General features: G+C 39.5%; 1 protein-coding gene across 23 annotated transcripts in view; it reads right to left on the bottom strand.

Moving 5' to 3' along the window:
* The window catches only part of F5 (coagulation factor V), an 86,193-nt gene that overhangs the window by 5,901 nt on the left and 52,392 nt on the right, over positions 1 to 27,900 (bottom strand). The window contains exons 8-24 of one of the 23 annotated variants that reach the window (XM_049715250.1): positions 27,493 to 27,670; positions 25,816 to 25,915; positions 25,171 to 25,382; positions 23,656 to 23,806; positions 21,064 to 21,276; positions 17,954 to 19,854; positions 17,795 to 17,848; positions 17,076 to 17,740; positions 14,105 to 14,267; positions 13,122 to 13,358; positions 12,029 to 12,239; positions 8,930 to 9,109; positions 6,938 to 7,054; positions 5,980 to 6,051; positions 5,055 to 5,158; positions 4,302 to 4,457; positions 1,940 to 2,084 (exon numbers count right to left, since the gene is read on the bottom strand). In XM_049715250.1, coding sequence (XP_049571207.1) covers positions 1,940 to 2,084; positions 4,302 to 4,457; positions 5,055 to 5,158; positions 5,980 to 6,051; positions 6,938 to 7,054; positions 8,930 to 9,109; positions 12,029 to 12,239; positions 13,122 to 13,358; positions 14,105 to 14,267; positions 17,076 to 17,740; positions 17,795 to 17,848; positions 17,954 to 19,854; positions 21,064 to 21,276; positions 23,656 to 23,806; positions 25,171 to 25,382; positions 25,816 to 25,915; positions 27,493 to 27,670 — 4,859 coding nt within the window. Of the gene's footprint in view, positions 1 to 1,939; positions 2,085 to 4,301; positions 4,458 to 5,054; positions 5,159 to 5,979; positions 6,052 to 6,937; positions 7,055 to 8,929; positions 9,110 to 12,028; positions 12,240 to 13,121; positions 13,359 to 14,104; positions 14,268 to 17,075; positions 19,855 to 21,063; positions 21,277 to 23,655; positions 23,807 to 25,170; positions 25,383 to 25,815; positions 25,916 to 27,492; positions 27,671 to 27,900 lie in introns of those variants that run through there. The other 22 variants (XM_049715282.1, XM_049715270.1, XM_049715307.1 and 19 more) reach the window with 22 other exon arrangements.

Below are 27,900 nucleotides of genomic sequence, written 5' to 3'. Positions count from 1 at the left end.
TCCGAAAGTATCTATGTATATAAAAACATACTCTATTTCTTCTAACAAAAGCTACAAAGAAGAAGTTATAGGGGACCTTGGTAGTCACATTTAATATTTTATTTCCAACCCTTTGAGGGTGATTCATGTGATACACCCTTTAGAATTTTGCCAAGGCATGAATTTGAATGTCACAGGCAACAAAGCTGATCTGTGAGTGTAAGAAACATATCTAGTGAGTGAGCCCGGCTGACTGCCCATCATCATCATCTTTGTGACACTTTGTTCTTGCTAGCAAATCATGCAGACATTTTCTTGAAGTGATACCTTACTTTCTTCGTGAAAAAAAGGCTTCAAAGAAGAAAGCTTACTGCTAATACTAATTATATAAACATCAAGAAAATGAAGAGATTTTAAAAAGTAATACTTCTTGTATAGAAAATAGAGGTTTTAAATAGACTAACATTGTTGAATGTCACATTTTAGGGTAGCTTGACTCTATGACCTGAACAAACTACCAGTTACATCGCATACCATATGGAAAGAAAAACGATAATAACTTATAGAGCTGTTTCAGGTTTTCCTGCCTGATCAAAATTTGCAATTTTTTTCTGATGTGGACCATTTTTAAAGTCTTTACTGAATTTGTTACAATACTGCTTCTGTTTAATGTTTTGGTTCTTTGGCCATGAGGCATGTGGGATCTTAACTCCCCACCAGGGATCGAACATGCACCCCCTGCGTTGGAAGGCGAAGTCTTAACCACTGGACTGCCAGAGAAATCCCTCAAATTTGCATTTTATGTGGAAGATGTTACATAGCATTGCTATCTGAACATTGGCAAAATGTCCATTTCCATGTCCCTCATGAATATCAATATCAATTGTACTGTTATCTGCTTACAAGTTTCTTATCAGCTGATAAGAAACTTATTCCAAGGTTCAGCTTTCTCCACTGTAAGCCATGGTTTCTTCCTTCCACCCTGAGAGAAGGCACTGTAGCTGCCCAACAGATGTGCCACAGCAAGTTTTAGGTGTGCCTGTATGTGTGTGTGTGTATATATATATATACACACACATATATACATATATATTGTATAAATATGTCTTTATTTTGCCTTTCTTGTTGAAGAATATTTTTGCTGGACAGGTGTGCCTATATATTGGTCTCCCTCCCCCCTCAGCCCTTGAGCAGCTAGGTGGTGCCTAGATCAGCCAAGCCCAGGGTGGATTGCTTCATCCTTTTACCCCAGACTGTGAGACAGGTATTATATTTTATATGTGCTTTGAAGTGAAAAAATTTGGAAAGCACAACTTTAAGAGTCAGAGAAGAAGAAGAGTTGATAAAATCCTTAAGCATCTTGTTATATAGAGTAGAATTTTATTATGGCCATTTATGATTATCTAGATTTATTTATACCACAGGTCACATTACATCCCCTGAAAAATAGAAGCTTACATAGAAAAGGCTTGGATACCTACATAGAGTGTGAAACAGAATACAGAGTCCGAGCAAGGTTTCAGGAAGTTGGGAGGCAGATGTATATTTCAAAAACATTCACTGAACACCTAATATATGCCAGTAATGTTGCTAGATACTTTTATTACATTAAAGTCTGAGTGACCTGGCTGGAAGACTTTGGAAGAGTCAGACCTAGTTTGACTCTCAGTTCTTATTGAAAATGGGCTGATGGAGGTCGTTCTTCGCTAGGGCCCTTCTTTCGAGGGTCAAGGCAGTGTCCATATGATCCAGGAGTTCTTCAGAGAGCCTGCCCCCCGGCTGGCAGAACCAGTCTCAGTCTAGATCACAATGAGAGTTTACCTGAGTGGAACCTCTGTTTCACAAAGGATTTTCTAGGAGCCTAAGTGAAGAGAACTAAAAATTCTACCCATTCTCCCATACCCCCCAAATCTTGATTTTCTGAGTGGCAGCTAGAAAACAATGCATCTGTGTTCCTTACCGTTAACCTCGCAACCTTGCAGCTCCAATCGAAGGGCAGGTTTGTTATAGGAGTTAGTTGGAGAGATTCTAATATATCTAGCCACAACCGGTGGGTCAAACTGATTCTCTTTTATTGTAGAGGCATCCGAATTGCCATTAAAATACTAGAGGAAGAGAGGAAAATTTAGTTATATAACAATTCTCTATAAGGTGATTTTATAATAAAATTTTCATCCAAGTTAATATGGTAATATTAAGTTTTCATGTAGCCTGAATCAAATTAATTTGGTCTTAAAAGATACCTGGGAATACTTCCACTTCAGGAAGATGGTATAAGCACAACTGAAAACATAAAAAGACTCTGAAAGGTGGAGAAAAGGCAGACTGGCTAGGGTTCTCAGGACCCAAGGAACAACACAGTGGTGAGTTCCCTGGGTTTTCTTTTTACCGCATATACAGACTTATAAGTAAAGAAGCCAGGAACCAGGAAACACGAATAGGTGCAGACAAAAAAAAAAAGCCAGCAAAAGCCTTCTTTCTCTAGCCTCAGGACCAGAAAAGAGCAGTCTAACAAGACAGAAAACTTTTAGATAACAATTATTCTACTTCAAGCCAAACATCATAGAATAGAAAACACTGTGGCCCCTTCCCTACCCACAGCAGCAAAGGCCAACTGGGGAGCCTAGACTTCCATGCTCATGAGACTGTAAGGAGGCACCCCAACACCCTGACTGGGGTTGTGTCAGAGAAAGCCAAATAGAGACCCAGGATCTTCATCTCTTCCAGCTTCTAATAAGGCTCCCACTCCTGCAGTGTCAGTGGATACCATCCCATCCCCCACCAGCAGCAAAGAGAAGGGGTCCCAGCTCAGGTGTCAACAGAGGAGGCCACGTAGGGAATGGACTTTGACCTCTACCTGGCTGTAAAGAGGCTGTGCCCCATCCCATTTCCCTGCCAGAACAGTGTCAGGAAGAGCCAACTAAAACAAAAGAGCGGATATCAGGAATATTGAAAACAGAAAAGCAATAGATAACAGCAGTGAAACAAAGGGCCAGTTATTCGAAAAGATCTTTAAAAACTGGCAAATCTCTAGCAAGACTGACAAAGCAAAAAGAGAAGAGATGCAAATTACCAATATCATAAATGAAATAGGCAATATCACTACAGACCCTGCAGACATCAAAAGGATAATAAGAGAATACTACAAACAACTCTTACACATAAATTTAACAACTTAGAGGAAATGGACCAATTGACTGAAAAAACACAAACTATCCAAATTCACCCCATATGAAATAGGTAATTTGAAGAGCCTGTAACTATTAAAGAAATTGAATTTGTAATTTTTAAATTCCCAGAGAACAAATCTCCAGGTCCACCTGGTTTTGCTGGTGAATTATACCAAATGTTTAAAGAATTAACACCAATACTAGATTATCTCTTCCAGAAAACAGAATAGAAGAGCACACTACCTAATTTATTTTATGAAGCTAGTATTACTCTGATATTAAAACAAAAAGGACAGTATAAACAAATAAAACTACACACAAATATCCCTCATGAACATAGATGCAAAAATCTTTAAACTATGGACTTTAACTGTAATTTGTGTACTGTCTCCAATACTGATTGGTAAGAACCATAGTTTAAGATTTTCATGATCTATTCTAAGGTATAGTGCAAATAATTTATTATTAGAAATAACTAAATGATAACATAGAAGATAGTAACATAGTAAATGATTTACAGAAAAAATGAAACTGATTCAAGGTTATCACTGTAATAATGGTGGACTGACTCCTTGCATTCAGATAGCTTTCTTTGAAGAGGGGGGTGAGGGAGAAGGGGAAGAATTAGGACTGGTATAATTGGGTCATTGGGAATAAACAGGCTGAGCCCCTGGACGATCCAACAGGGGAAAGTCACTCCTCAGGCATGGCAGCAAAAAAAAAATGTGAGAATCACACTGCCTCAGAGCATTACTGGTATTAACACTATTATTTCCTTCAGTTACACTGAAATAGAGAACAAAATAAAATGTAAGAGTTAGTAAAATCAGAACTCTTGGTGGGCCATTTTTAGCATTAGCTCTTTAAGGCACAAGACCAGATATTCTACTGTACTGCATATCACCTGCCAATCTGAGAAGTCTGCGTATTTAGTTTGATTATAAAGAGATTTTTTTTTCAAGTTTTATGAAGTTTTGGAATTTCAGAAGTCAAGCTTATCCCTTTAATTTGTAATACATATATGCACGTCATTTTACCACTTTCCTCCGTAAGACACTAAGAAAGCCGTTTGTATTTATAACACCCAGAAAGGTATTTTTAAAAAAGATATAATAACCCTAGGCTCGGGAAGAAACAACAATGCACACAGACCATCACGTTCCTAGTGCTGTTTCCTTTGAAGATCCGCCAGTTTGTCCGGTCAGAGCTGTAAGCCACAAAGAACTCGGTGGTGTAGTAAGACTTCAGGTAGTGTTTGGCACCTTGGGTCTGGATCCCTGTGAACAGGACTTCCCTTTGCATGTCTACCTGCAATATAGAAAAGCCATTAAGCAGAACCATCCTTGTCAACAAGTCACACACTGCCTTAATTCATTGTACAACTAACCTTCTTTAGAAAAAAAGAACCAACACCTAACAAACTAATAAAATGGCTAGGGGCAATCCGTATTTGAGCACAGGGTACCTGAACTTGAATCCAAACTCAACCACTCACTAGTGTATGTGACATTGGGAAGTTAGTTAATCCCTCTGTGCATTAGGGTTTTTTTATCTGTAAAATGGGATATTACTAGAAATAACCTCATAGGGTTCATTTTGAGTATGTAAAGTACTTAGAATGGTGCCTAGCACCTAGTAATTGTCATTTCCCCTAACAACATTGCAAGAACAACAAGAAGAAATTATTAAATCACTGTCATTTTTATTATTACAGGGAATCCCCTGGCAGACCAGTGGTTAAGACACTGCACTTGCATTACCGAGGGCCTGGGTTCAATCCCTGGTCAGGGAACTAATATCCCACAATCCGTGTAGCGCTGCCAAAAAACAAAAACAAAACCCCCACATTTTTACTATTAACAGTAGCAGTAAATATTATCAGGTTAATAGGTTAATAAGATATACCTGGATCCAAGGTTTAGGGTTAAATTCTACTGCAAGTTTTTCTGCGATCCAAGCATTATATGATCCACCATTGTTTAGTCGTGCTAATTTGGGTTCCCAATAACCTAAATCCAAAGGAAGAAAAAAATTTATTCTGAATTAAAAAAAAAAAAAAAAACATCTAGCAATTTCTCAAGTGAGTTTAGTCCCAGTGGAAAACCAGATTCCTCAAGGAACTTCTGTTGCAATTAGGAGACCAGGTCATTGACACGGGCCTCAGCTACTAAGTCACTCCCTGATTATGAAATCTTGGTTTCGGGCCTGTGCTTGGACAGCTGTCAACTACCACCCACCCCCTTTACTGCATATAGGTCACATTTATTTTTTCTCAGTTATGTTGATATGGTTTCTGCCTAGTGTGCCTGCCTAACAGGAAGACATGGGAGGAATTTATGGGAGCCTCATGATCCCTCACAATTGACCTTCTGATGCTGGGAAGAGTTTGAGGCAGAGAGAGGAAACTTAGGAGGAGTTCCTGACGCACAGTGGGTGAACAAAAGTTTCTTGAACAGATGCATGGTTGATGCAGCAAAGGGCTCTATTAATGGGGATTGTAATACCTGGCCTATAAGACCCTGTGACTCTGGCTAGAATATTTCGCGGTTAGTTCCATTGACATCTTACGTTCTACAAAACAGAGTAATGAGTAATTTCTGCTTAGAAGATACATATAACAAAGTAAAATTTCCACGGTTAGAGATTATACCTCTAGTGGGTCAGTAATTAGAGATTTTACTGCTGTTTTACTATGTTGTGGTAGAGAAAAGCCTAGAGAGGAGCAATGGCCCATGGATTCAATAGGCAGTGTTGTCATGTACAGTTTTGCGGGCCGTATACAGCATAATTGTAGGAGGTGCCTTTTACAGGCTATGATGCTACTACTTACCCCAAAACTCAGAAGCCTTGATCTGTGAATCAGCTATGAGACCAGTGCTTAGTCCCATTGGCATTTTACAGTCTACAAAAAAATAGAACAATGAATAATTTTTGCTTAGAGAGTATATATAATAAAGTAAAATCTCTATGGCTGTAGATTATACCTCTAGTGGGTCAGTAATTAGATGTTTTCACCTACCTGTGTGGCACTGACTTAAATATGTCTGACCATAAAATCGTAAATGTACTAGCAAGAACTGGTCCTTTAATAGAAATTAAAATTAGTGATGCCCTAGTGGAAAACAACTTATCCTGAAATGCAAATACTTTTTAAATTGATTTCCATCTGTTTGTATCTTAAAATAAGCCATTTTACAATATTAAGTACTATCCCTCATAAGACTATGTTCTCAAAAGTTGACCTGAAAGTTACAATGTTATTTATATACTGATCAAAGAAGGGAATACTAGCCACTGAACTATCTGGATGTTGACACAGTGCTTGGTACAACAGGTGCTTAATAAATGCTGGCTGGCTGGCTGGCTGGCTGGCTGGTTGGATGGACAGACGGATGGACAGATGGAAACTGTGTTTCTTGAATACTGAAATGCCAAGTTCAGTGACTATCTCGGTCACAGCTGAATTCCTGGTTTCTCTCCCCTCCTCTACTCTGGGAGTCTGGAGAATTTCTTACGTTCACTTCCCCATGGATCACAAATCATGAAGGAGGATGCTTTATATTAGTTCCTCAAATGAGAGGAATGCCTTTGGTTTGAACCATTTGGCTTAAAACTGATGTTTGCAGTATAGTCAGACTATAGGTCAGAATAAAAGAAATTACTGCTACAGATTATGCCTCTGTTATGTCAGAGTTCTCAGAGTTGAATATTTCCAATCTAAAAATTGGTAATATTCTAGGGACAGGCACTCTCCTGCTAAAAAAAATAATGTGGCTCTTGGATGATACCTCTGTCTATGATGAGAAATGGCGTTTGCATCCCTGCTCTCTGGTTTTCTCCAACTTCTGTGTCTAGGAGCCACCAGCCAGGTTTTGATGCCTTCATTTCAAGAGTTTTAAATGAACCTAAAATAGAGAGTAAAGGACAACATTGCATACACAAAGATTAACAGGTTAACATTGGTTGACCACCACCAAAGAATCCTAAAATCCCTGAATTGCAAGTGGTTTAGAATATAACTTAAGAGTTACCCATTTCTCTTTAGGCAGGACTACAGGTGTAACAAAGAGATCAAAACAAAACAACAATGTCATCACACACACAAACTTACTAAAAATAAATTGCCCTGGGACTTAAAAAAATCTCCAGCACCCCTTACTAGAAAGAAACTTTCATTTATCTAAATATAATGTTACAAGTTAACCCATATATAATACAGCTTATCAAAGCAACCTTGAATGATATGTCATTGGGCCTCAAAAATACTGTACATGTTTCCTTTCTCTCTCTTCATTTCTCTAGTTTTTCTTTTTTATCTGAGAAAATTAAAATAAAACATCCTTCCCCCATGTTTCAATTTTTCTATAAAATTTACATTTTAGAGAGAGATGTACAAAAATTGTTTCAGAAAATCACTGAAAGAGTGAGATTTCTGAAATCTCTGATTATCCATTCTGGTATTTAACATTACCTACCGCCAGTTAATACTTAAATTCTGCTGACTATAATATGTGACCATTTCCTAGATTGTGAGTAAAAAGTAATAGCTGATGGTCATCCTCCTCAAACACGCTAAAAAAAGACCTCCAGCCTTCTACTCTCTAATGCAGATATTAGGTATGAAGATTTAGGTGGGTCAGCGAACCCCAGCTTCTCACGTGCAGGCTCATGGAAAGGATGACTGATCTGGTAACACTTGGTGAAAAGTCAGGAGTGAGTTTGACCTAATCCTTTCTGCCCCTGATTTTAACAGAGTGGGTCTTTATAGCTTTGTTAATGAGAAACTGGCATGTTTCAAACAAACAAGGACCCTGTTTACCCCATCCTTAAATAAATCGGGCCCGTTTGGACTTGGGTGCCTACATCTGAGGCTGATTCACACAGCAACCTCCCCACCCAAAGTCCTGTCAAAGGACTGCCCTGACTAGCTTCTCAGATGGCATTTATGGAAGGTAGGCTGCTTGTTAAAAATGCAAAAAAAATGTTAAAAATCCTGGGCCCCTGCCCAAGTTCTATCAGATCAAAATCTCTGAGAGCAAAATCTCTCCTTAGCATCTGTGTTTTAACCAGCTTTGTAAATTTGTATTATGCCCACTGCAGTTTGAAGATCAACGGCATCTAGCACTTACACCTCCACTCACACACCTACGATACACACCTACAAACAACTCACTGGCACGTAAAAATCCTTTTTGATGATTGTAGTTTGTTAAACCTTATCATTATTTTGCATATGAAAAGCTTTAAATACTTTTGTTATTCTTAACTTTTATAATCATTTAAAAATATATTTTTCCCCTCATGAGTCAGTTTAAGATTCAGATTCCTAGAGTCACTTGCCCAAAGATATCAGGGTGATAGAGTGAGGAGTAGAATTCAAGAACCCCGAAATCCTGGTAAGTTTCTGATCTCCGCCCAACAGAAAGCTTTAGCTGCCTGAACCTCGTGGGATTCATTTTGTAATCTGCTTTAGACCTGGCCTGCGTGACACATCATGGCTTGGAAGAATCTGCAGTAGACAGAGCATCTCTGTAGAAGAATGCTGGGCTGCACATTTAGTCTGTGTGGTGCTACAAACAGTGCAGACATTTAGCTGGCTCTTCTGTATTCTACATGCAGGTTTAGAATATGGCTTTGCCCAGGATCCATGCCAGAGCCCATGCTTTAACCCCTTTGGAAGGAGATGCACAAGGAGGGAATAAGGAAGAGTTACAGACGCTAAGATTGTCTGCTCTCGCCATTTTGTCACAGGGACCTCTTTTCATTGTCGAGATCTTTACCAGGCAGAAGAGGCCAGACCCCTAACTGGTGCTGTTGAGTGCCATTTTCCAGCAAGGTCTGGCCATGAAAGTGAACCACATGAATGTCCTGGGAGCCGCCTACGTTCAGCAGGTGCCACCTCACCCACTCTTGCTCATACATTCTCAGGCCAGGCAAGTTGTAGATCATCCCATTGATGGCTGAAAAGACAGAGAGTTGCAATCAGTCAAAAATCTGTGAACATCAGAAAAGAGGAAATATGAGGCCTTCCGCTCACCACCCATCTTCTTTATTACTCTGCATGCCCAATCCCACCCAGACATAGTAAGGGGCCCCCTATATGTCATAATATCAGTAAGAGGCTGAAACAGAGCCACCTTTTCCTTCTTACACCAGCCTACTGCAGAAGTGTGGGTGAGTACCCTTTCCAATCAGTTTATCACTCTTTTCCCCAGATTTACACTTTTCCTGTTCTGTGCTTTATCCATTTATTCTTTATATTTGTAGTATGAATTTTCCTAGGCTACGAAAAGGGTAAGGACTAATGTGGGCAGATAAGTGAACTCTAGTCATTAGAGGAAAGAGGGTAAGTGAGGGGATATGCAGTGTATCACTCTAAGGCCTCCTAAATTCAGAGATAGTTCCAGGCAAAATTAGGAAGTCGGTTTAAAAAAAAAAAAAAAAAGTTTATTTATTTATTATTTTTGGCTGCGTTGGGTCTTCATTGTTGGGTCTTCGTTGCTGCACGCAGGCTTTCTCTAGTTGCGGTGAGCAGGGGCTACTCTTCGTTGTGGTGCGTGGGCTCCTCATTGCAGTGGCTTCTCTTGTTGCAGAGTTCGGGCTCTAGGCGCGCAAGCTTCAGTAGTTGTGGCAAGCAGGCTCAGTAGTTGTGGCGCATGGGCTTAGTCGCTCCGCAGCATGAGGAATCTTCCCGGACCAGGGCTCAAATCCGTGTCCCCTGCATTGGCAGGCGGATTCTTAACCACTGCACCACGAGGGAAGCCCAGGAAGTTGGCCTTTATCTTTGTTATACCCACCAGCCTTAGACATTCATGTTTATTCTCTTGTTTGTCTGATTGCTCCTCCGCCCCCTTCCCAGCTTGGATGTCTAGGGTTCTCAGACTTTATCAACTCTCTCCTTACTGAAATATGTGTGTTTTAAGCATCTGATAAACTTGATCACCTTAACAAATGAATGCATACAAAATTTTAATGATAAAGCTTAATGCTACCACGAACTTAATTGGGACTGAAGTGAGGGAAGTTTTGGTGGTGGTGGTGGCTGTTGTTTATTCTTCTAAAGTTAAAGGGACTACTGTGGAATTTCAGGAACCAGGCAAGTGAATTTTTGGAGGGAGAAGAGTTGAGATCATTTTGGCTCTCTTAAAATTATATCAGATATGAAAGCACCTGTCTAGATACTCATAACACCAGCCTCACCTCCTCATCTTAGTTTCTATGTAAGAAATAGATCTCCTAGAAGTAAAAGGTATCTCCAGTGGTTATTAGGTCAGCATTGCTAAACCATTACATCAGGATACAAAAGTGAAGACGCTCAGCAGAGTAGGCACTCAGTAAACATTAGATAAATTGAGCTGAGTGAATAAAGTTCATTTGTTTACTAATCCAACACATATTTACTCAGTGTATACTGCAGAGGCCAGGCATAGGTGGTCTGCTTATCAAATACCCTGATAAGTTCTACAGTGGAAGATTACCAAATTACAGAGATTTAGACGACAATACATTTAAAACTCAAACTATACTGGATGCATTTTACGCTTTCTTTGAAGAATCAGGAAGCAGGGCCTCGAGGGTACTCAGCAAGTAAACGGCATGGCTACGAAATGGGCCTGTCTGATTCTGCAGTCTGTACTTTCCACTAGGTTGAGAGATTTTCAGAGGATGTGCTTCTTACCCATGAGACCAAGCACCCTGGGCTGAAAGGCCTAGAGATTATAGGAGAAGAGAAAAGAAAGCTCTGCTTGGAGTCTGTGGGGCAGCTCTCAACTGACTCTATTCTAGACTGCTTAATAGAATTTCTTAACCTTGTGTGATAAGCAGAGTCCAGAGGGTGGGGTTTTGGAGCAGATTGTAAATCATATTTCCTCTACGCCAAAGTGTTTTTGCAGGTGAGATCAGATTGTATTCCACACTTACAGAAGTTTAATGAGGAAAATAAGCTAAAAAAGGGTAGCCTGAGTGTATAAATGGGGTGGGAGAGGGAGCATAGACCGACTTAGCCTTGATGACTGGCTGGGGAGAGGAGGTGGCAGTGAACTGGATATTGCTTATAATGTTTTTGTTTTGTTTTGTTTTTTATTCCTGAAGAGTCTTCTTTCCTATTACACTGAATGACTGACCCATCACCCAAAGCACAGGACCTTCCTGATCAGAAATCTCATAGAAATCACCTCCATTTATCAAACTCTGAAAACAGGGTCTTCATTTGTCTTCTGATCCCTAAGTCATTCTATCTGCTGTTCACCAAATCCTAAATTCTGCCTTTCTCTAAAACTGTAGTTCGGTTGCCAATTTACAGACAAAGTTCCTGAATGGACTTCAGAGTAGATATGCTTTCCCCTCTCTTCCCACCCAAATGTTCTCTTGGCCCTCTTCTTCCATTAGCTGGCTACACAGTTTCCTATATCATTTTCTCCACATATGCTTTGGGTGCCACCTGGGAACTGCTGAGAGCTACAAATATTACAGTCATTCTTATTTTGAAAGTACGTGTGATCACTTCTACATAAATAATTGATCCTTTAGAGATCAAGAAACAGTTTTATTAACTGTTTAAACTGCAGAATGATGTTAATTCCTTTCCAATTTATGTTACCCACCGAAGCACACTGGCTTTTTTGTTGGTTTGCTTGGGTTGGTTTTGCGGCAGCCTTGTGAGCTATCTTTTAGATTTCAGATTTTGTATCCTCTCTTTCACCTGCAGTGTCACCTGCCAGGTTACATCAGCCCTCGTAGACATTTAAGGACCTGGTGTCAGTTAGAGCTCCTGGTTCCACAGAAGCATCTCATGTCTAATTTTAGGAAGACCTATGGGCAGGAATCACTATCACCCAGTGATTAGGTTCAGAGACTAGATCAAAGTCAGAGGAAAATACCATGAAACTCATGGGAGTTTTTTACTTCTGAGGATGTGCGGCTCCAAGACCTCGTGGGCTTCTTTTCATAGTACCAGCTCTTCTTTTCATCAAAGACCATAAAAAGTAGGACAAATTCTCTCATGTCCACAGGCATGTTGGTCTCCTTATGAAGTGTTCCTTTTCGGCAGATCAGAAGGGGTCCTATCAAGCCTGAATGGATATCTTTTTCCTGGAAGATAGTAAGAGCAAATTGCACGTATTATCTCTTTCTCAAGATTTTCTTTGCCCTTCTGACAATCACTGATCATATTGAAGAGGAGACCTTCTCAGAGGCTCTGAATTTGAAGATTATAAATGAATAGCTTAATAAGCCTGGATATTGATCATCTAATTCTGTGATACTCATAGTCACTTCCTCTGATTAATCCTTTGTTTCAACATGGTAGTAATGATAATAATGATGATAATAATAGTGATACTATTATAAATACTATTTCTTGAGCATCTACTATGTTAAATATTTTGCCTATAGTATCTTATTTAATTCTGACAACAATCCTATATGGTAAAAAATAAATTCATTTATTGAACAAATATTACCAAGTGCCTACTATATATGCTATATACTGTTATCTCATTTTTAACTTTGGAAACAGGCTGAGGGAGCTCAAGTAACTTTCCTAGGGCTACACAGTCAGTGACAGGATAGGAATTGAAATCTAAGTCTATGCTCTCTACCATGCTCGAAATGAGGGAGTCTTGATTTTGTAGTTCTTTTATTAAAAAAGAAAAAAAAAAGGCAGAAGAAAGCTAATACTTGTTCAAGGAAATTGCAGATAAACATCTTCTTCTGTAAAGGTAGTCACTCTAACTAGGGCCAACCTTTTAAGTATTCCTCATTCCTTTCCACTGAACAAATGCTTCTCACCGTCATCTGAAGATTCGCATGGATAGTCCCTGATTACGGTAGCTGTCGACTGTTGACCATGATCCTTACACATTCCTCATGGAAAGACAGATATCTACTAAGAAATAATTGTGACACTTCCATTTGATGGACTCAGGTTATAAGTTTGGGGAAATGAGAAAAACTTTCGATGGCCATGCTTACCGGGTTCACTGCCGAGTAGTAGGCCCAAGCCCGACAGGCAGAGCCAGGATTTTCTGGCCCTGATCGCTCAGTGGCGTGCCATACATATGTATAAGTGCTGTTGGGCTGAACAGCATTGTCTTCATTAAACCATTCAGGAGAGTCATCTTCATAAGTCTTTCCCTCTGATGATTTTTCATAGAAAAGCCCATGGGCATGAAGAGAATATGGTCTGGATGCTAAGTTTTTAAAACGAACCTAAAAAAAAGAATGGTTCACAAATGTATTTACGTTTAATAAAGCCCCCAAAATGTCAGCATTATGGGCCAAAGTGGAAGGCTATTCAATTGAACCTAAGATATATTGAATGTTTAGAATCGCAAAGTAACTTTCGTATATTACTTCATCTAATTTTACAACCATCCTATGAGATAGGGCCTAAGTAGTTTACTCCAAAAACACCAAAACAGGTTTGTTTTTAGGCTCAAAGCAAAAGTATTGACATTATCTACAAATGAAATGATAAAGATAGGTGCTACAGATTTGAAAATGAATGAGGCTTGGGTTTTACTCACAAAAAGGTTTCAACCTACTGGCTAGAGAGATTGCACATGTGAATGCAAGTTAAAAATCTGGAGACAAAAGGTGCTGTAAACAAAGTATGAATGGGATTAGGTGGGAATGCCTGGGAGAAGCAATTCAGTTGAATGTTTAGGAGAGGTTGGGGGAATTAAAGAAAGTTTCTTAGGAGCAATGGAATTGGCCCATATAGAATGAACAGGAGTTTAGCAGAGGGAGAAATAAAATTATGAGATCTTTTTTTTTTTTTCCTTGAAGAGTGGCAAGTTACTTGGTAAGCAGTCTTTGAAAAGAAATGTAGTTATTTGTTAATTTTGAAAAATAAATAAGTCACCATAGCTCTCTTGCCACTTTCATCTCTACAACCCTCTGGTGCTTGTGGAAATTCCTCTGATGATCTTAGCAATGCTCAAAAGATGACTTACTTGGATAACATCATCCACTTCAGCTCTAATGATAGGACCAAGTATGCCAAGATGCTCTTCATACTCTCCCCGAGGATCAAGCTTGTTAAAAGAGCTATCAAGGTACTTTCGAAAAACTACTTTCTTGTATATGGTGTCCTTTGAAACATCATCAGTGTCTTCACTGAAATGATAATAATAGCATTTGCTTAAAAGAACAAGTTAAAGACCATTCAAGAATTTAGGAAATTATCTTTGTTTCTGAATATAGTATATAGAGAAGATATTTGATAAATATTTGATGAACAAATGAATTAAAATATAAATAACTAAAACCACAAGCCAGTAAATATCCTTCAACTCCCAGCTCATATATCATTTCTTGGTATCTCCTCCTATGATCCTTTAGACTGGGTCAAATCTCTAGCATTCCTCACATTTCTATACTACTACTATAGTATATATAGTAAATCCCTGTAGTATTCTTATAATATTTCTATAGTATATGTAGTAAATTATATATCATTTATTCATGAGATTATCTATTGATATCTGACTCTACCACTAGGGTGAAAGCCCCAAGAGGTTAGGGATTGTGCCTCGTTTGCTTATAATTTTTATTTCTAGTGCCTAGCAAGTTATCTGGCACATAGTAAGCAGATATTTATTTAATGTATTAATGAATGACAAACATAATCATATATTAACATAGCAGATTTTAGTATCAAAAGCAGACAAAGCCATGTGATGGGACAGTGCCAGGACAGGCAGATGATAAGAGTCAGTTGATTGAGAGGGCCACCCCTGTAAAGGTCACTGGATGGATAAGTGTTTTATACTCGGAAAGTAGCCACTCTTCCCACATTTGCTTTTGCTAAATCATAGTATTCCTCATGTAGTTCACCAGCTCAGTCTGGAGCTAGAGCACATCATATTTTCCTACTGACTCTTAAATTTCCCAGGAGTCTGGGAAAAAGGCCAAAAGCTCATCCCTCAGTCTCATAGTATTTGTTACACGACATGAGCCATCCACAGAGAATCCCATTCTGCCTTCCTTCTAGCCTTTCTACCGGATTAACCCCGTTCTTCCAGACTCTAAGCATAACATACAGTCTCACAGAACACGTGGGGAGGAGCAAAACAACGCTGCCATAAAAATGGGTTGCATATCTGGAATGGGACATAGGATTTTGAAGGAACTAGTTCCATCCCTTTACACTCTGGAAAACCTTATTCCCTCAGTAACTTGCTTAGAAATCCCTAGATAAACTATTTATTCTCATATAGTAATGGGTGCTACATCTAAATAGGAAGTCAAGGGAGAAATTCTAACATGGAAATGTCAGGCATCAGATTAATGAAATAATTTCTGTAAGTCACGCCATGCATTGTGTTTGCTTACTCTAGTTGCACTTGGGTTTTAACTTTAGTAGTGTAACAGTTAGCTTTTGTAAAAGCTGTGGGCTCTATTTGGACACTTTACACATGGTCCCCATGATATCCCTGAGGATCTGTAGTTGCTTCTTGTCCCCCTTTCTCTCCTTTCTCTATATTGTCACCCCAGAATATAGAACCCAGACCAATATGACTTTCCACACTTGAGCAAAATTAAATTAAAAATTATCTTTTAAAAATGCATGTGGCTCCCTTAAAAACTCTCTATTATAAGTCAGGCCACTTACAAAATTGCATCAACTCCTTCAACTCTATGGTTGAAGAGTGGCTGGAACCCTAAAATGTTAGAGCTGCAGCAGATCTTGGGGGCCACTTGGTGTAACTCTTCCATTAAAAAGACTGCAAGTAACAAGGTTCGGGAAAGGAACTGACACATTCCAGTAAACTAGGAATGGCTTAAAGCTTTTGAAGGGTTTCTCATTGTTCTTTGAAAAACATCAAAATTCTTCCCAGGGCTCACAAAGCCTAGTGGCATCTGATCTCTGCAGAGCTAGCCAAACACTTTCCTAGCACCCACCCTCTTCTTGAGTTCCAGCTACACAGGTCTTCAGCTTCAGGGCTTCCTCCTTCCTCAGGGCCTTCATCATGCTGTTCTCTCTGTCTAGAATGCTCTGCCCTCTCTACCTCCTGTTCATCTTCAGATCTCAGCTCAAATGCTGCTTCTCCAGAGTCAGGCTCCCCAGTTCTCATATCTCCATATATCACCTTTCCTTATTGGTCTTTATCATGGTTAATTTTTACACTTATTTATGTGAGCACTTGGTTCATATCTTCCTGCCCAACTAGACATAAGTTCCATCAGGGCAGGAGTCCTGTGTTTATATTCTCTTTTATAGTCTCAGCACTTAGCACAATGCCTAGGAGAGAATAAGTACTCATTAAAGAGTTATTGACTGAGTGAGTCTATAAACCAAGTTAAAACAAAAGTTTAAATCAAGATAAATCATTATGTAATGAATGGCTCAGTTGAGGGTATAAACTTGCTTTTTATTTCTAAGCTACTTTGTACCCTTGGCCTCTGCTACTGGAATCTTATGGAATTTGAATTAATCTTCACCAAGATGCTATATACTTTATATCGATCAGTAAACAATTTAAAATGTTTTGTTAAATAAGTAATTGCGAAAGGAGATTTCTACATCACAAATTTGGATTTGAAGCCAACTTCAGTGAAATCATATTGATTAGCCTACAGCTATGGATAGGTTGGGCTCTGCATTGGAGCAAGAAGGGGAGGTAGGAACATGTGTGATGAGAAAAGAAGAGAGAGGAGGGGGCTAATTTAACTACAAAATATCATAGACTTCTTAGAGTGATAGCTCTTATATTGTCCAGATGTCACCTAAAGTAGAGAAGCTAATCTTGGAATTGACAAAGGAAACAGTATAGGCCAAGTTGCAATAGGGAAACTAAATGATACTTAGTATAAGTTACACTTAGTATAATTTGCCCAGAATCATCTCCTTAGACTGCTGTAATTACTTTTTTTTAGCAGTAGTGGAAAAGTGAGAATATAAAAGGAGAGAACTGGCCAAACCTTTGTGCAAATTTTGAATAATCCCAGGATAGTTCTTCAGCAGCAATGTAATAATTTTTTCTGTTTCCATTGTTGCTGCGAAGGTACCATGCTGCAATGTTGTCAGGATTTCTGGAGGAGTTGATGTCTGTCCTGAGATCAGTTTGGTAAGGGTCATCATAGGTCACAAAATCAAATTCACCATAGTCTTCTTCACTGCTCTCTTCCTTCTGCCTTGGAATAATTTCAATGTAATCTCCATCATCTCTACTGAGGCCTACTACGACCAGTGGATTAAATTCTCTTGGTATAAAAGTGTTATTTAGTGGAGAATGTGGTGGAGGAGATGGCATCTGACCAAGATCTGCATAAGGGAAAGTCTGACCAAGTTCTGGGAGAGGCAATGACTGAATAGATTCAGAAGTGTGGGATGTCTGATCGAGATCTAGAGGAGGTGATGTCTGCCTGAGATCAAGAGGAAGGGATGTCTGACTGATGTCTGGAGAGAGAGTTGCCTGGTTGAGGTCTGGGGAGAGTGGCATCTGACTGAGGTTTGGGGGAAGAGTCGTCTGGCCAAGATCTGGGGAAAGTGTTGTCTGGCCAAGGTCTGGAGAAAGGGTTGTCTGGCTGAAGTCTGGAGAGAGAGTCTCCTGGCCAAGGTCCTGGGAAAGGGCCATCGGGCTGAGGTCTGGAGAGAGAATCTCCTGGCTGAGGTCTGGGGAAAGCGTTGTCTGGCTGAGGTCTGGAGAGAGAGTCTCCTGGCCGAGGTCTGGGGAAAGTGTTGTCTGGCTGAGGTCTGGAGAGAGCGTCTCCTGGCTAAGGTCTGGGGAAAGTGTTGTCTGGCTGAGGTCTGGAGAGAAGGTCTGGCTGAGGTCTGGGGAAAGTGTTGTCTGGCTGAGGTCTGGAGAGAGAGTCTCCTGGCCAGGGTGTGGGGAAAGGGCCATCTGGCCGAGGTCTGGAGAGAGAGTCTCCCGGCTAAGGTCTGGGGAAAATGTTGTCTGGCTGAGGTCTGGAGAGAGAGTCTCCTGGCCAAGGTCTGGGGAAAATGTTGTCTGGCTGAGGTCTGGAGAGAGAGTCTCCTGGCCAGGGTGTGGGGAAAGGGCCATCTGGCCGAGGTCTGGAGAGAGAGTCTCCTGGCTAAGATCTGGGGAAAATGTTGTCTGGCTGAGGTCTGGAGAGAGAGTCTCCTGTCCAGGGTCTGGAGAAGGGGTGGTCCGGTTGAGATCTGGATAGAGGGATGGCTGACTGAGGTCTAGAGAGGTAGTTGTCTGCCAGACTTCAAGTTCCAAGGAAGGGAACGTTTGACTAACATCAGTAGGGAAGGCCTTGTTTCTTAGGTCATAGTCGGGTATCTGGCTGGGCTCTGGAGGAGGAGATCTGTGACTGGGGACTGTAGTGGAGTGCGTTGGATCAGAGTCTTGAATAGGGAATGTTTGATAGTGTTCCTCTGGGCTCACTGTCTGATAAAGATCTGGAGGGGAGCTTGTCTGACTGGTGTCATTTGGGGGGTTTTGATCACCATCAGGAAGTGAGGCCATGAGGCTAAGGTTCATAGAGGGGAGTGTCTGATTGAGGTCTGCGGGAAGAGATGTTTCATTGGATGTGTGGAGTAACAATGAATGATTATGTCTCCCATCTGAAAATGGGGTGTTGGCCTCCACTCTCAGAGGGTGAAAACTCCTTGGAGATAGAGGAACATGGTGTGCAGGCTTCTCTTCCTTTTTCTTTCTTCGTGTCCTAATTAAAAAAAGGCCTTTCTTCAATCTACTATTTCCTCCATCTCGTCTTCCTTGTAGAGGTTTATGTCTAGTTACAAAAAACGTTGGGTGGCCACTCTGCTTTCCATGCTTGTCTTTAAAAGGGATGTTTTCTCCCCAAGTCCTTGAGTCATTCTGGGCGCTGTTTGGCAGCTTATTAACAACCTTAACTTCATCAGCATCTTGGATTATTTCATAACTGCCTTTCTCAGAAACCAAATGCCATTCCCCATTCAGAATCTTAGATGGATCCTTTTGTTGTAAGAGTAACAGATCACTGGGAAGGTTCTCCCAGGGCCCTATTCTGGAAGAAGAAGAGTTGCCTTGGCTTAAATGTCTACCAGTTTTATGTGCTGGGAATTCCATCTGGGAGAACCTGTGCTTTGCTCCTCGGCCTCTTCCTGCCTTGAATCTTTTATGTTTAGCATGTTCTTGATTTCTGAATTCTTCTGTACCAAATGGAAGCAGGCTTATCCCTGTGACATCTGAGTATAGAGGATCTTCTATAGAGTCTTCAGAATAAGGGCCGGAATGCTCTGCTGTGGGAGGGTTGAGAACTGAGTTCTTATCTAAGCTGGTGTGTCCTAGCGGGGGACCAGCTGTGGTGGCTTCTGGGTGAGGAAGAATTTTCAGAGGTTGTGCAAAGTTATTGGCAATAAGCCTGCTAATGTTACCTGGGGAAGAAGAATTTGAACCAACAGTTCTGTTGGTACTTGGAGGAATGATTTCAGAGTTGTTCTCCAGAGCCAGGGCGGTAAGATTGAACTTATCTTCCTCCTGCTTTGATGATGAATTTCTGAATGACCTGATTCCTAATGATAAAGCCAGTGTGTTCTGGTAATCATAGTCAGCATCATTATTTTTATCTTTGATTTCTGAAGATTCACGCATTTTCCTTGTAGTTATGGATGTAGATCCTGAAGGTTCGTATATAATATCATATGAGTCATCATTATAATCCCGGATACACTTAACATCCCTGAATCTCAGCCACAGTTTTTTGCTTCTTGGATTGGAATTCATGGTAGTTAACATCCAAGTTCCTACAAAATAGAGACAGAGAGAACAGAGAGCTCTGAGTACAGAAAAAGGTATAAAAACCCTATGGTCCATTGTGGCAGATAATTTCCAGTGAACTTTCATCAGGGATACTGTGGTCTGTGGACCACAACTGATCTGTGAACTGTTGTTTACTGTTCCACAGTGACATAAGGAAAGAAATCAAGAGTAAAGTGTATAGGAAACCTTTTAACAATTTGACATTTCTATGACATCCAATCATGTGATCAGCATACTTATCTCATTTAACAGAATATAGACCCAAAGTATTGGTCAGTGAAAATTAGGGAGAAAACAACTTTCAGCACAGATAGTTTGAGAGTCACTATTTTAGAATATATTTTTAAAGGGATGAATCAAGAATGAAATGGACTTTGAATATCATAAGCATCTTGTGAGTTGCATATTTTGTTAGAGAACTGGAGTTAGGGGGAAGATGATGATGTTTACCCCCACAAATAAGAGACATATAGATATTTCTAAGTAATAAATAATTCAGGTGGGCCTAGGGCAGTTTTGAGTTTCTTTGAAATGGTATGATTTGCTGGCACACTGAAGATTTCCTGGAAAGTCTTCAATAGTTACCACATGTTGATTGTCTACTGAGTCCTAGGCATTTGGCACATATAACAATTAATGGTCAAAGCAACTCTGTAAGGTATTATTATTCTGTTTTTCAGATGAATAAACTGAGGCTCAGTGAGGTGGAGTAATTTGTCCAAATTGCTACACAGATATCAAGTGGCAAAGCAGGATTTGAACCCAGGTCTGATGAATTCCAAAGCCCATGTGCTTTCCATGACACTGCTGTCTCTGAAGCCAGCCTCTAAGGCACTATATCAGATGACCCCTAACCCTAGGGTGGGATGGCTGTCTTATAAAGCTGAAAAAGGCATTTTGATAAAGGAAATGCTCTTTTGTGGCTGAATGCTCACGCTTTCTTCTCAAAGTCATGCCTTATCTTTTTACTGTTGTAGCTTTACTTCTCACTTAGCCCAGAGAAGGATAAATGGAACGCACAGTAAAGGACTGGACCCATTTAAGTAATTAATTCCCCAAATAGAAATCATGAGTAGTCCTGAAAAGAAAGCCTGCAAGGGATCAGGGAGAGAAGCCCAGGAACCATGGTAGTCTGGAGAGCTGCAGCAGACCGGGTTGATCAGGGAGTCCCCTTTAAGTGTCCAAGCTCTTACCAACATTATCCATTGTGACGGTCACAGATTCCCCACGCATGGGGAAGAGGGTCAAGGTGTCCTCGTGTTTCTTTCCATAGATGAATGAGTGCCCAGTGAAGTGAATGGTCAAAATGTCATTCTGGGTTCCCATACTGCAGAAGTGCCACTGGACGGTGTCATCAAAGCAGAATCCTAGTGTGGGTATGCTCTCAGGCACATAGCCATTGATAGCTGAAAGAGTGAAATTTGTTGAAACATCAGGCCTATGCCAACAAAAGGGAATGTGTCTAACTGTACTTACGGTAAATATCCCAATGGTAATTTGGTTGCATCTAAGCAGTGATTATCTGAGATAAGCTTTACCAAATGTAACATGTAACTGGAAGATCAAACTCAGACTTTTCAAATGAGAGCTTATTCTCCTAAGTTAGCCAAGGGAGAAATGTCAGGATAAAGACAAAGCCTTTTCATTCACACTGATTTATTTATTCATTTGTTAAGTGTATATTAAATATTTTGTACTCTAGGTTCTGTTTTTAAAGATATTCCGAAGGTAACTTAGAATTTTGTCTAGAGTAATTTTACCTGGAGAAAAAGCATAATATAAGAAATACAGATTCTTGACGCATTAGTTATTTTTTTCTTTTTCTTTTTTTTTTGACATCTTTATTGGAGTATAATTGCTTTACAATGGTGTGTTAGTTTCTGCTTTATAACAAAGTGAATCAGTTATACATATACATATGTTCCCACATCTCTTCCCTCTTACATCTCCCTCCCTCCCACCCTCCCTATCCCACCCCTCTAGGTGGTCACAAAGCACCGAGCTGATCTCCCTGTGCTATGTGGCCGCTTCCCACTAGCTATCTATTTTACGTTTGGTAGTGTATATATGTCCATGCCACTCTCTCACTTTGTCCCAGCTTACCCTTCCCCCTTCCTGTATCCTCGACACATTAGTTACCGAATGCAAAGTAATGTTCCTAAAAATGAAGCATATTTAGCACATTTTGCAATTTTAATTGCTCTGTCTTAGCATTTATATAATCTCTAGTTTGCACTCAGCTATCAAGTTCAGACATTTTCATTCTCTTTCCAAGGGATACAGTTTTAGTCAGTATCATTGTCTACTTATATACTAATAAAATCATAGATATGATTTCTATAAGGGCAGGGTCCATGTCTGCCTAGGTTACCACTATAGTCCTAATCTTAGTACAATGCCTAGAACTAGTGAGAACTTAAATAGTTATCGAATAGCTGACATAATGTGTTTTTCGTTTGTACCTCATTCAGGAAGCTTTTCTAAATGGTCTATAGCTGCACTAATTTGGTAGCCACTAGCCACCAGTGACGATCGGGCACTCGAAATATGGGTAATCTGGATTGAGATGTGCTGTGAGTATAAAATACACACTGGATTTTAAAGATTTAGTAAGAAAGTAAATCTCATGAATTTTAATATTGATTATATGTTGAAATGATAATATGATATATTAAATTAAACATTATTAAATAAATTTCATATATTTCTCTCTAATTTTTAATATGCCTATTAGAAAATTTTAAATTATATTTGTGGCTCATATATAATTTCTAATGGACAGCACTAGTCTAAAACTATGACAGATTCATTGCTAAAATGAAATTAAGTACAGAAAGCTGAGGCTAACTCCCTGTTTCAAATTATTTTCCTGGCACCTACCAGTTCTGAGAATCCCCAGTTGTTAGTTGTCTGAAGTTATATGAACAGACCATGGAGAAACCATCCTCGTACCTGTGGTTACTTATCAGAGAAAGTGATAATAGTGACTCTCAACTCTGAGGAAGGGGACGATGACCATTGTGGCGAAGTTTGCTTCCAGCTGGCTCAGTGAAATCTCTCCCAGACTTCCCATACCAGTGGCTTTGGGCACTGACTTTAAAACTGTAGCAAAAGCCTGAACCTTGGCTCAGGGAATTCTTTCTGTTCTGAACTTCTTACTGCATGCTTAAAACTTCTTTATGGATTGACTTTCCAAGACTCATGTCTCCCCATATGCATTTTGCCTTAGTTTGATTTGACAATCCACTTTTGGATTATATACCCTGTTTCTGCCCTGGCAGAAATAAGAAATAGACAAGACAAAAAAGTAACTAAAGGAATAAGCGTTGTTACATTCATGCTAAAGAGGACTACTTAATATTTCTGCCCTGGCCATAAAGAGTATTCACCTTGCACCCATTCTAAAATCCCCAGATACCTCTGACCAAGGCCTCTTCCCTCACCATCTATCCCTCACCCTGTTCTTACCTGCTCAGAGCAAGTGCACATGCACACGTGTGCGTGCATGCACACACACACACACACACACACACACACACACACACACACACACACACACACATTTGGAGCAAGAGACCAAGAAGACTTCTAAGGATAACAAGCTTTTTACCTCATGCTGTAAAAAGATTTCTATAATATCACCCAGTAATTTCATCACCAAATCCCTATACTGGAAGTGAGGGTAAGGGGTGAGTGGATTCTAATCCATGTCTCTTCCTCTAGGAAAGTCACACTTCAACCACAGGAGTGAAAAACTGATGGACAAAAAGAGTGCTCCGACTTACTGCTCATGATGTTTGACTCATAAAACTTGGGGTCATCACGTTTCACCTTCTCAGGATTTTCACAGAACTTGTAGATGTTGTCCTCAATATACCAGCTCTTGTTCTCATCAAACACAGCAAACACAGCCTGCTGCTCAATGTCTGCTGCCCTCTGGAGGGTAAAAGTGCTGTGTTCAGTGATTAACGTCCTAGCAGATTGATTAACTACAACCCTGAGTTCTCAGAAACCAAAGGGGTACAGGTCTTGGGTCCAGTGAAGCCATAAATTCAGACATCTGTGAGAGCCCATTGTGTACAAAGCCCTTGTTAGAGCCAAAGGTAGCATGTCAAGGCAAACAGAGCAGATCAGAAAATTCAGAGGCTAAAATATCCTAATAGAAAAATCCCATTTCAATGTAGCACCTGTAATTCTGTTTATCTCTATCACCTTTCAACTCGAATGATTGATTGGATGTGCTCCAAATAGTTGCAAAGGATAAAAAAGAAGGGTGCCGTAGGAAAGTTTTATATCTCTCCCTACCTGTTTCCTTTCCTAGCTCAATAAATTAGGGTCTTCCAAATGTCTCTTTCTGCTTTTTCTAGGCATATATTTATTTTATATGCCTTGGGATGAGACTTCTTTGATTATAGCTTAGCCTAATTGGGAATTTTAAGTTAATGATATGAGGCTTTTATTCTTCAATGATGATAAAGTCAGAAGATCCATATTTTTGTTCACATTTTTCTGTATAAATTGGTCTTGCTAGAGATAGACCATTGTCTGGGTTCAACTTCCTGAGAACCATTGTCTGCAAGCTATGTCTGCCTGTATCTCTCCTTTCTCTCCCTATTGCAGGTCTCTAAAAATAACAAGGACTGGTACAGAGCTTTACACTTTTACCAGATGGCACCTCATTGAGCCGTGAAACAACCCTATAAAATTTTTAGGAGGGGGTAATACCCCCTTTTTTTTTTTTTTGCATATGTAATGTTTTATTTCTTGAGTACATAGAAGTCTGTTTTATTCTTTTCTGTAACTTTTTGAATATCTGAAATATTTAATAACAAGTAATGTTTCTATGAGCTTTAATTTTGATTTTTAAAATGATCCATACAAATTTAGAAAAAGTGGAAAACATAGTAAAGTACAGAGATAAATATGTAACTAATCAGTAACACTACCACTCATTAATTTTTTAAAAATGGGTAATACCCTTTTGATGAAAGGAAGAAATTAAGAGAAACTAAGTGACTTGCTCATCACATAGCACGGACAGATCTGGAATTTGAAACAAGCAAACAAAATACAGTATCACACTGTAGACTTGCCTTTTCCAGTGAAAGTCCATATGGAAATAGACAAGACAAAAAAGTAACTAAAGGAATAAGCGTTGTTACATTCACACTAAAGAGGACTACTTAATATTTTCTGGTTCTCTAGAAGCAAAAGCCCCATTATTTAACAAGGAGAACTAATCTGTTCCAGATAGAAGAAATTCCTGGAATTTCTGAAAGGTTACTTCAAGGACAAAATACCTGTATGCCTCGCTTATCCAAGGATCTGCTCTTACAAATTAAAAGTAGCCCTATCAGCCCAGAGGCAATGTCCCTTGTGATGTCCACATTACTATAGTATGGTCTTGTTAAGCACTGAGCATCATTTTCCTTGGGTTCATCAGACTCTAGGATGTTCCACTTATAAGTATAGGTTTCCCCTGGTTGAACTGCTTTGATCATGGTGTTACTGCCTGAAAGAAAATATAGTCAAAATTGTTTTCAATTTTCAAAATTATTTCATGGAAATAAATTAAATAAACAAATAAGTAAATAATAAATGAATGAATAATTTAAAATAATTGAGCTCTTGTTAGAATCAAAGTTGGAAAAGGAATATTATTTTTGTATTAAGTTCCACTTGATAGAACTCTGGAGAGCATGTAGCTATTACATATTCGTCCACTAGAGGCCACTTATGGCACTAACAAAGGACACCATATTTTGTAATCATTAGGGTAAAAAAATCCCTGAAGTGAGCAGTGTTTGGTTGTGACTTTGAGGATACCCCTATACGTATACTACCTGACTGTGTAAGTTATACTACTGGGCAAGGAGGACAGTAGAAAATTATGGCAACCTCTCAGAAGTCAATAGTTTCATTCAGTAGAAGTGAAAGGTTCAGACCTGAGGTGGAGGAAGAGTTGACTTCATCTTCATAAGGAGAGAAGGTCACACCATGAGGGTAAATGCTGTAGCTGCGGCTGGCCATATTTTTGAACGTGATCTACAAAATTAACTCAAATTCATTATTTCAGGATTTAAGGTCAATCATGAGAACAGAGGATGCTAGCTTTGCATATTTACTTGTGGGATAGTGTGTGTGTGTGTGTGTGTGTGTGTGTGTGTTTGTGCGTGCGTGTGCGCGTGTGTGTGTGTGTGTTTATGTCAATGCAAACTAATGCTGTTTATCTGAGTGGAAACCTCTCCCCATCACCTGACAGGTGCATCTGAGAGAGTTCCACTCACATAGAAAGGTAGAAAACGGAAAGAGAAGTCTAACCTTAGAAGTGACATTTTCCTCACAGTATATCACTCTCTCCAAGTTGGTCACCATCCCCTGTCCCCTCTCCTTTCTTGGACCACATCTGCCTTTGAATCTGCTCCTTCTCTTCTCTTAGACCATGATCACCTTCACCAGCCTGCCAGATCCCCCAGAACCCTGTCATCAAGTCATCTTCTTGATGGGGCACAGAAAATAGCGAGATCCTGAATTGCCAATGAGGCATATTTCCACTTTCTAAGAGTACCTAAAAGGGATCAGAAATGAGGGAAGGGAAAGAGAACAGAGAAAGGCTGCATTCTGCCCTTTTGTTATTTTTTAAATGAACAGAATTGGCCTTGTCTGTAGATATCCTCTTGGTTCATTCCCATGAAGAGGTGAAGGGAGGAGCTTTATGCACACAGGAGTCCTAGTTAGCCTGCTTAATCTTCGGAAGAGAATTTTATCTTCTACTTGCTTGCCAAAGCATCTGGATCATGCTTAATCTGCAGATGATCTGCATTCTAGAATCTTGCCAAAGATTGCAACTTTCAATTCTCTGCCGTCTAGTTCTTATCAGAAGATAAGTTGATGATGTGACACAGCGTTTAAGGAAAACTGTCTGAAGAACGCTCAGTGCTCTTGAAACATATCAAAATGTACCTTCATCAGAGACTAATCATCAGAGAACTACATACCTAGACCACATTGATGAATTGTTTTCATTCAGTTGGGTTATGTTCTCAGCTATAATGAGAAACATTATTTTAAAAAGCTTTGTAACTTTTAAATTTATAAATTTCTTTTATAAATTTATTGTACGAGTAGGAATTTATCAAGGATTCCATCTACTACATCACACAGCATCCTCTTTCTTAAGGATCCATGGGAGAAATTCCTCTTAAGTCTCAGTAGCAGGGGAAACTGCTTTTTTTTTTATGACTACTGTGACTCCTACCCTGACCTAGTTCCCTTTTTACTTTGGCTGCTAGAAAGCTTAGGACAAAATTTGTTGACAACATTACAGGAGCATATGCTATGTGTTTCATTATACTTATCTTATCCTTGGCTTTATTTTCTTTGTCCCCACATTATCCTTCACCCCAATTACATTGGCTCCTTGTTTTATTCCTTTATAATTTGATAAACTGTCTCAGATTGTTTGTTTTATGAGATAGGCTACAATAGGTGCAAATACTAAATAAAAATTAAAGCTGTATTTCAATTAAAAATTATACGGACACATTAAAAAAATAACCAGTACTTATAATCTTGTTTTCACTATTTAATTTCTTCCATGGTTCTATATTTCTGTTACTTACTTTAAGTGTGTCTCTGACCTGGGCTCTGATAATAGGGCCCAAGATCCCATCTTGTTTGTTATCGGGATTCTCCAGGAGTTTGGTGAAGGATGCATCTTGGTACTGTTTGTAGACAACCTTCTTATAATGTTTTCCAATTTGGTTTGAGAAATTATCCAAATGCAGAGATCTGTACTTTCTTAAAGTGAAATAAAATTTAAAAGATTAAATCATTTTCTCAAGTAGAGACCCCAGTATGATAGGGAAACCCTTATGCTTAGAAGTTCTGCTATTGAATTAGCTAAAATGCTAGTTTCCTTAAGGAAAACAAACAAACAAACCTTAATGTGGTTTGCAAAGTCCTGATACCTTCTCTCTAGTTGGAAAACTGGAAACCTCTGATCTGTCTCCTCCACCATTGATAAAGTC

This window comes from Orcinus orca, chromosome 1, assembly GCF_937001465.1.
Source record: "Orcinus orca chromosome 1, mOrcOrc1.1, whole genome shotgun sequence".
Lineage (NCBI taxonomy): Eukaryota > Metazoa > Chordata > Mammalia > Artiodactyla > Delphinidae > Orcinus > Orcinus orca.
This window is presented reverse-complemented; position numbering and strand designations above follow the sequence as displayed.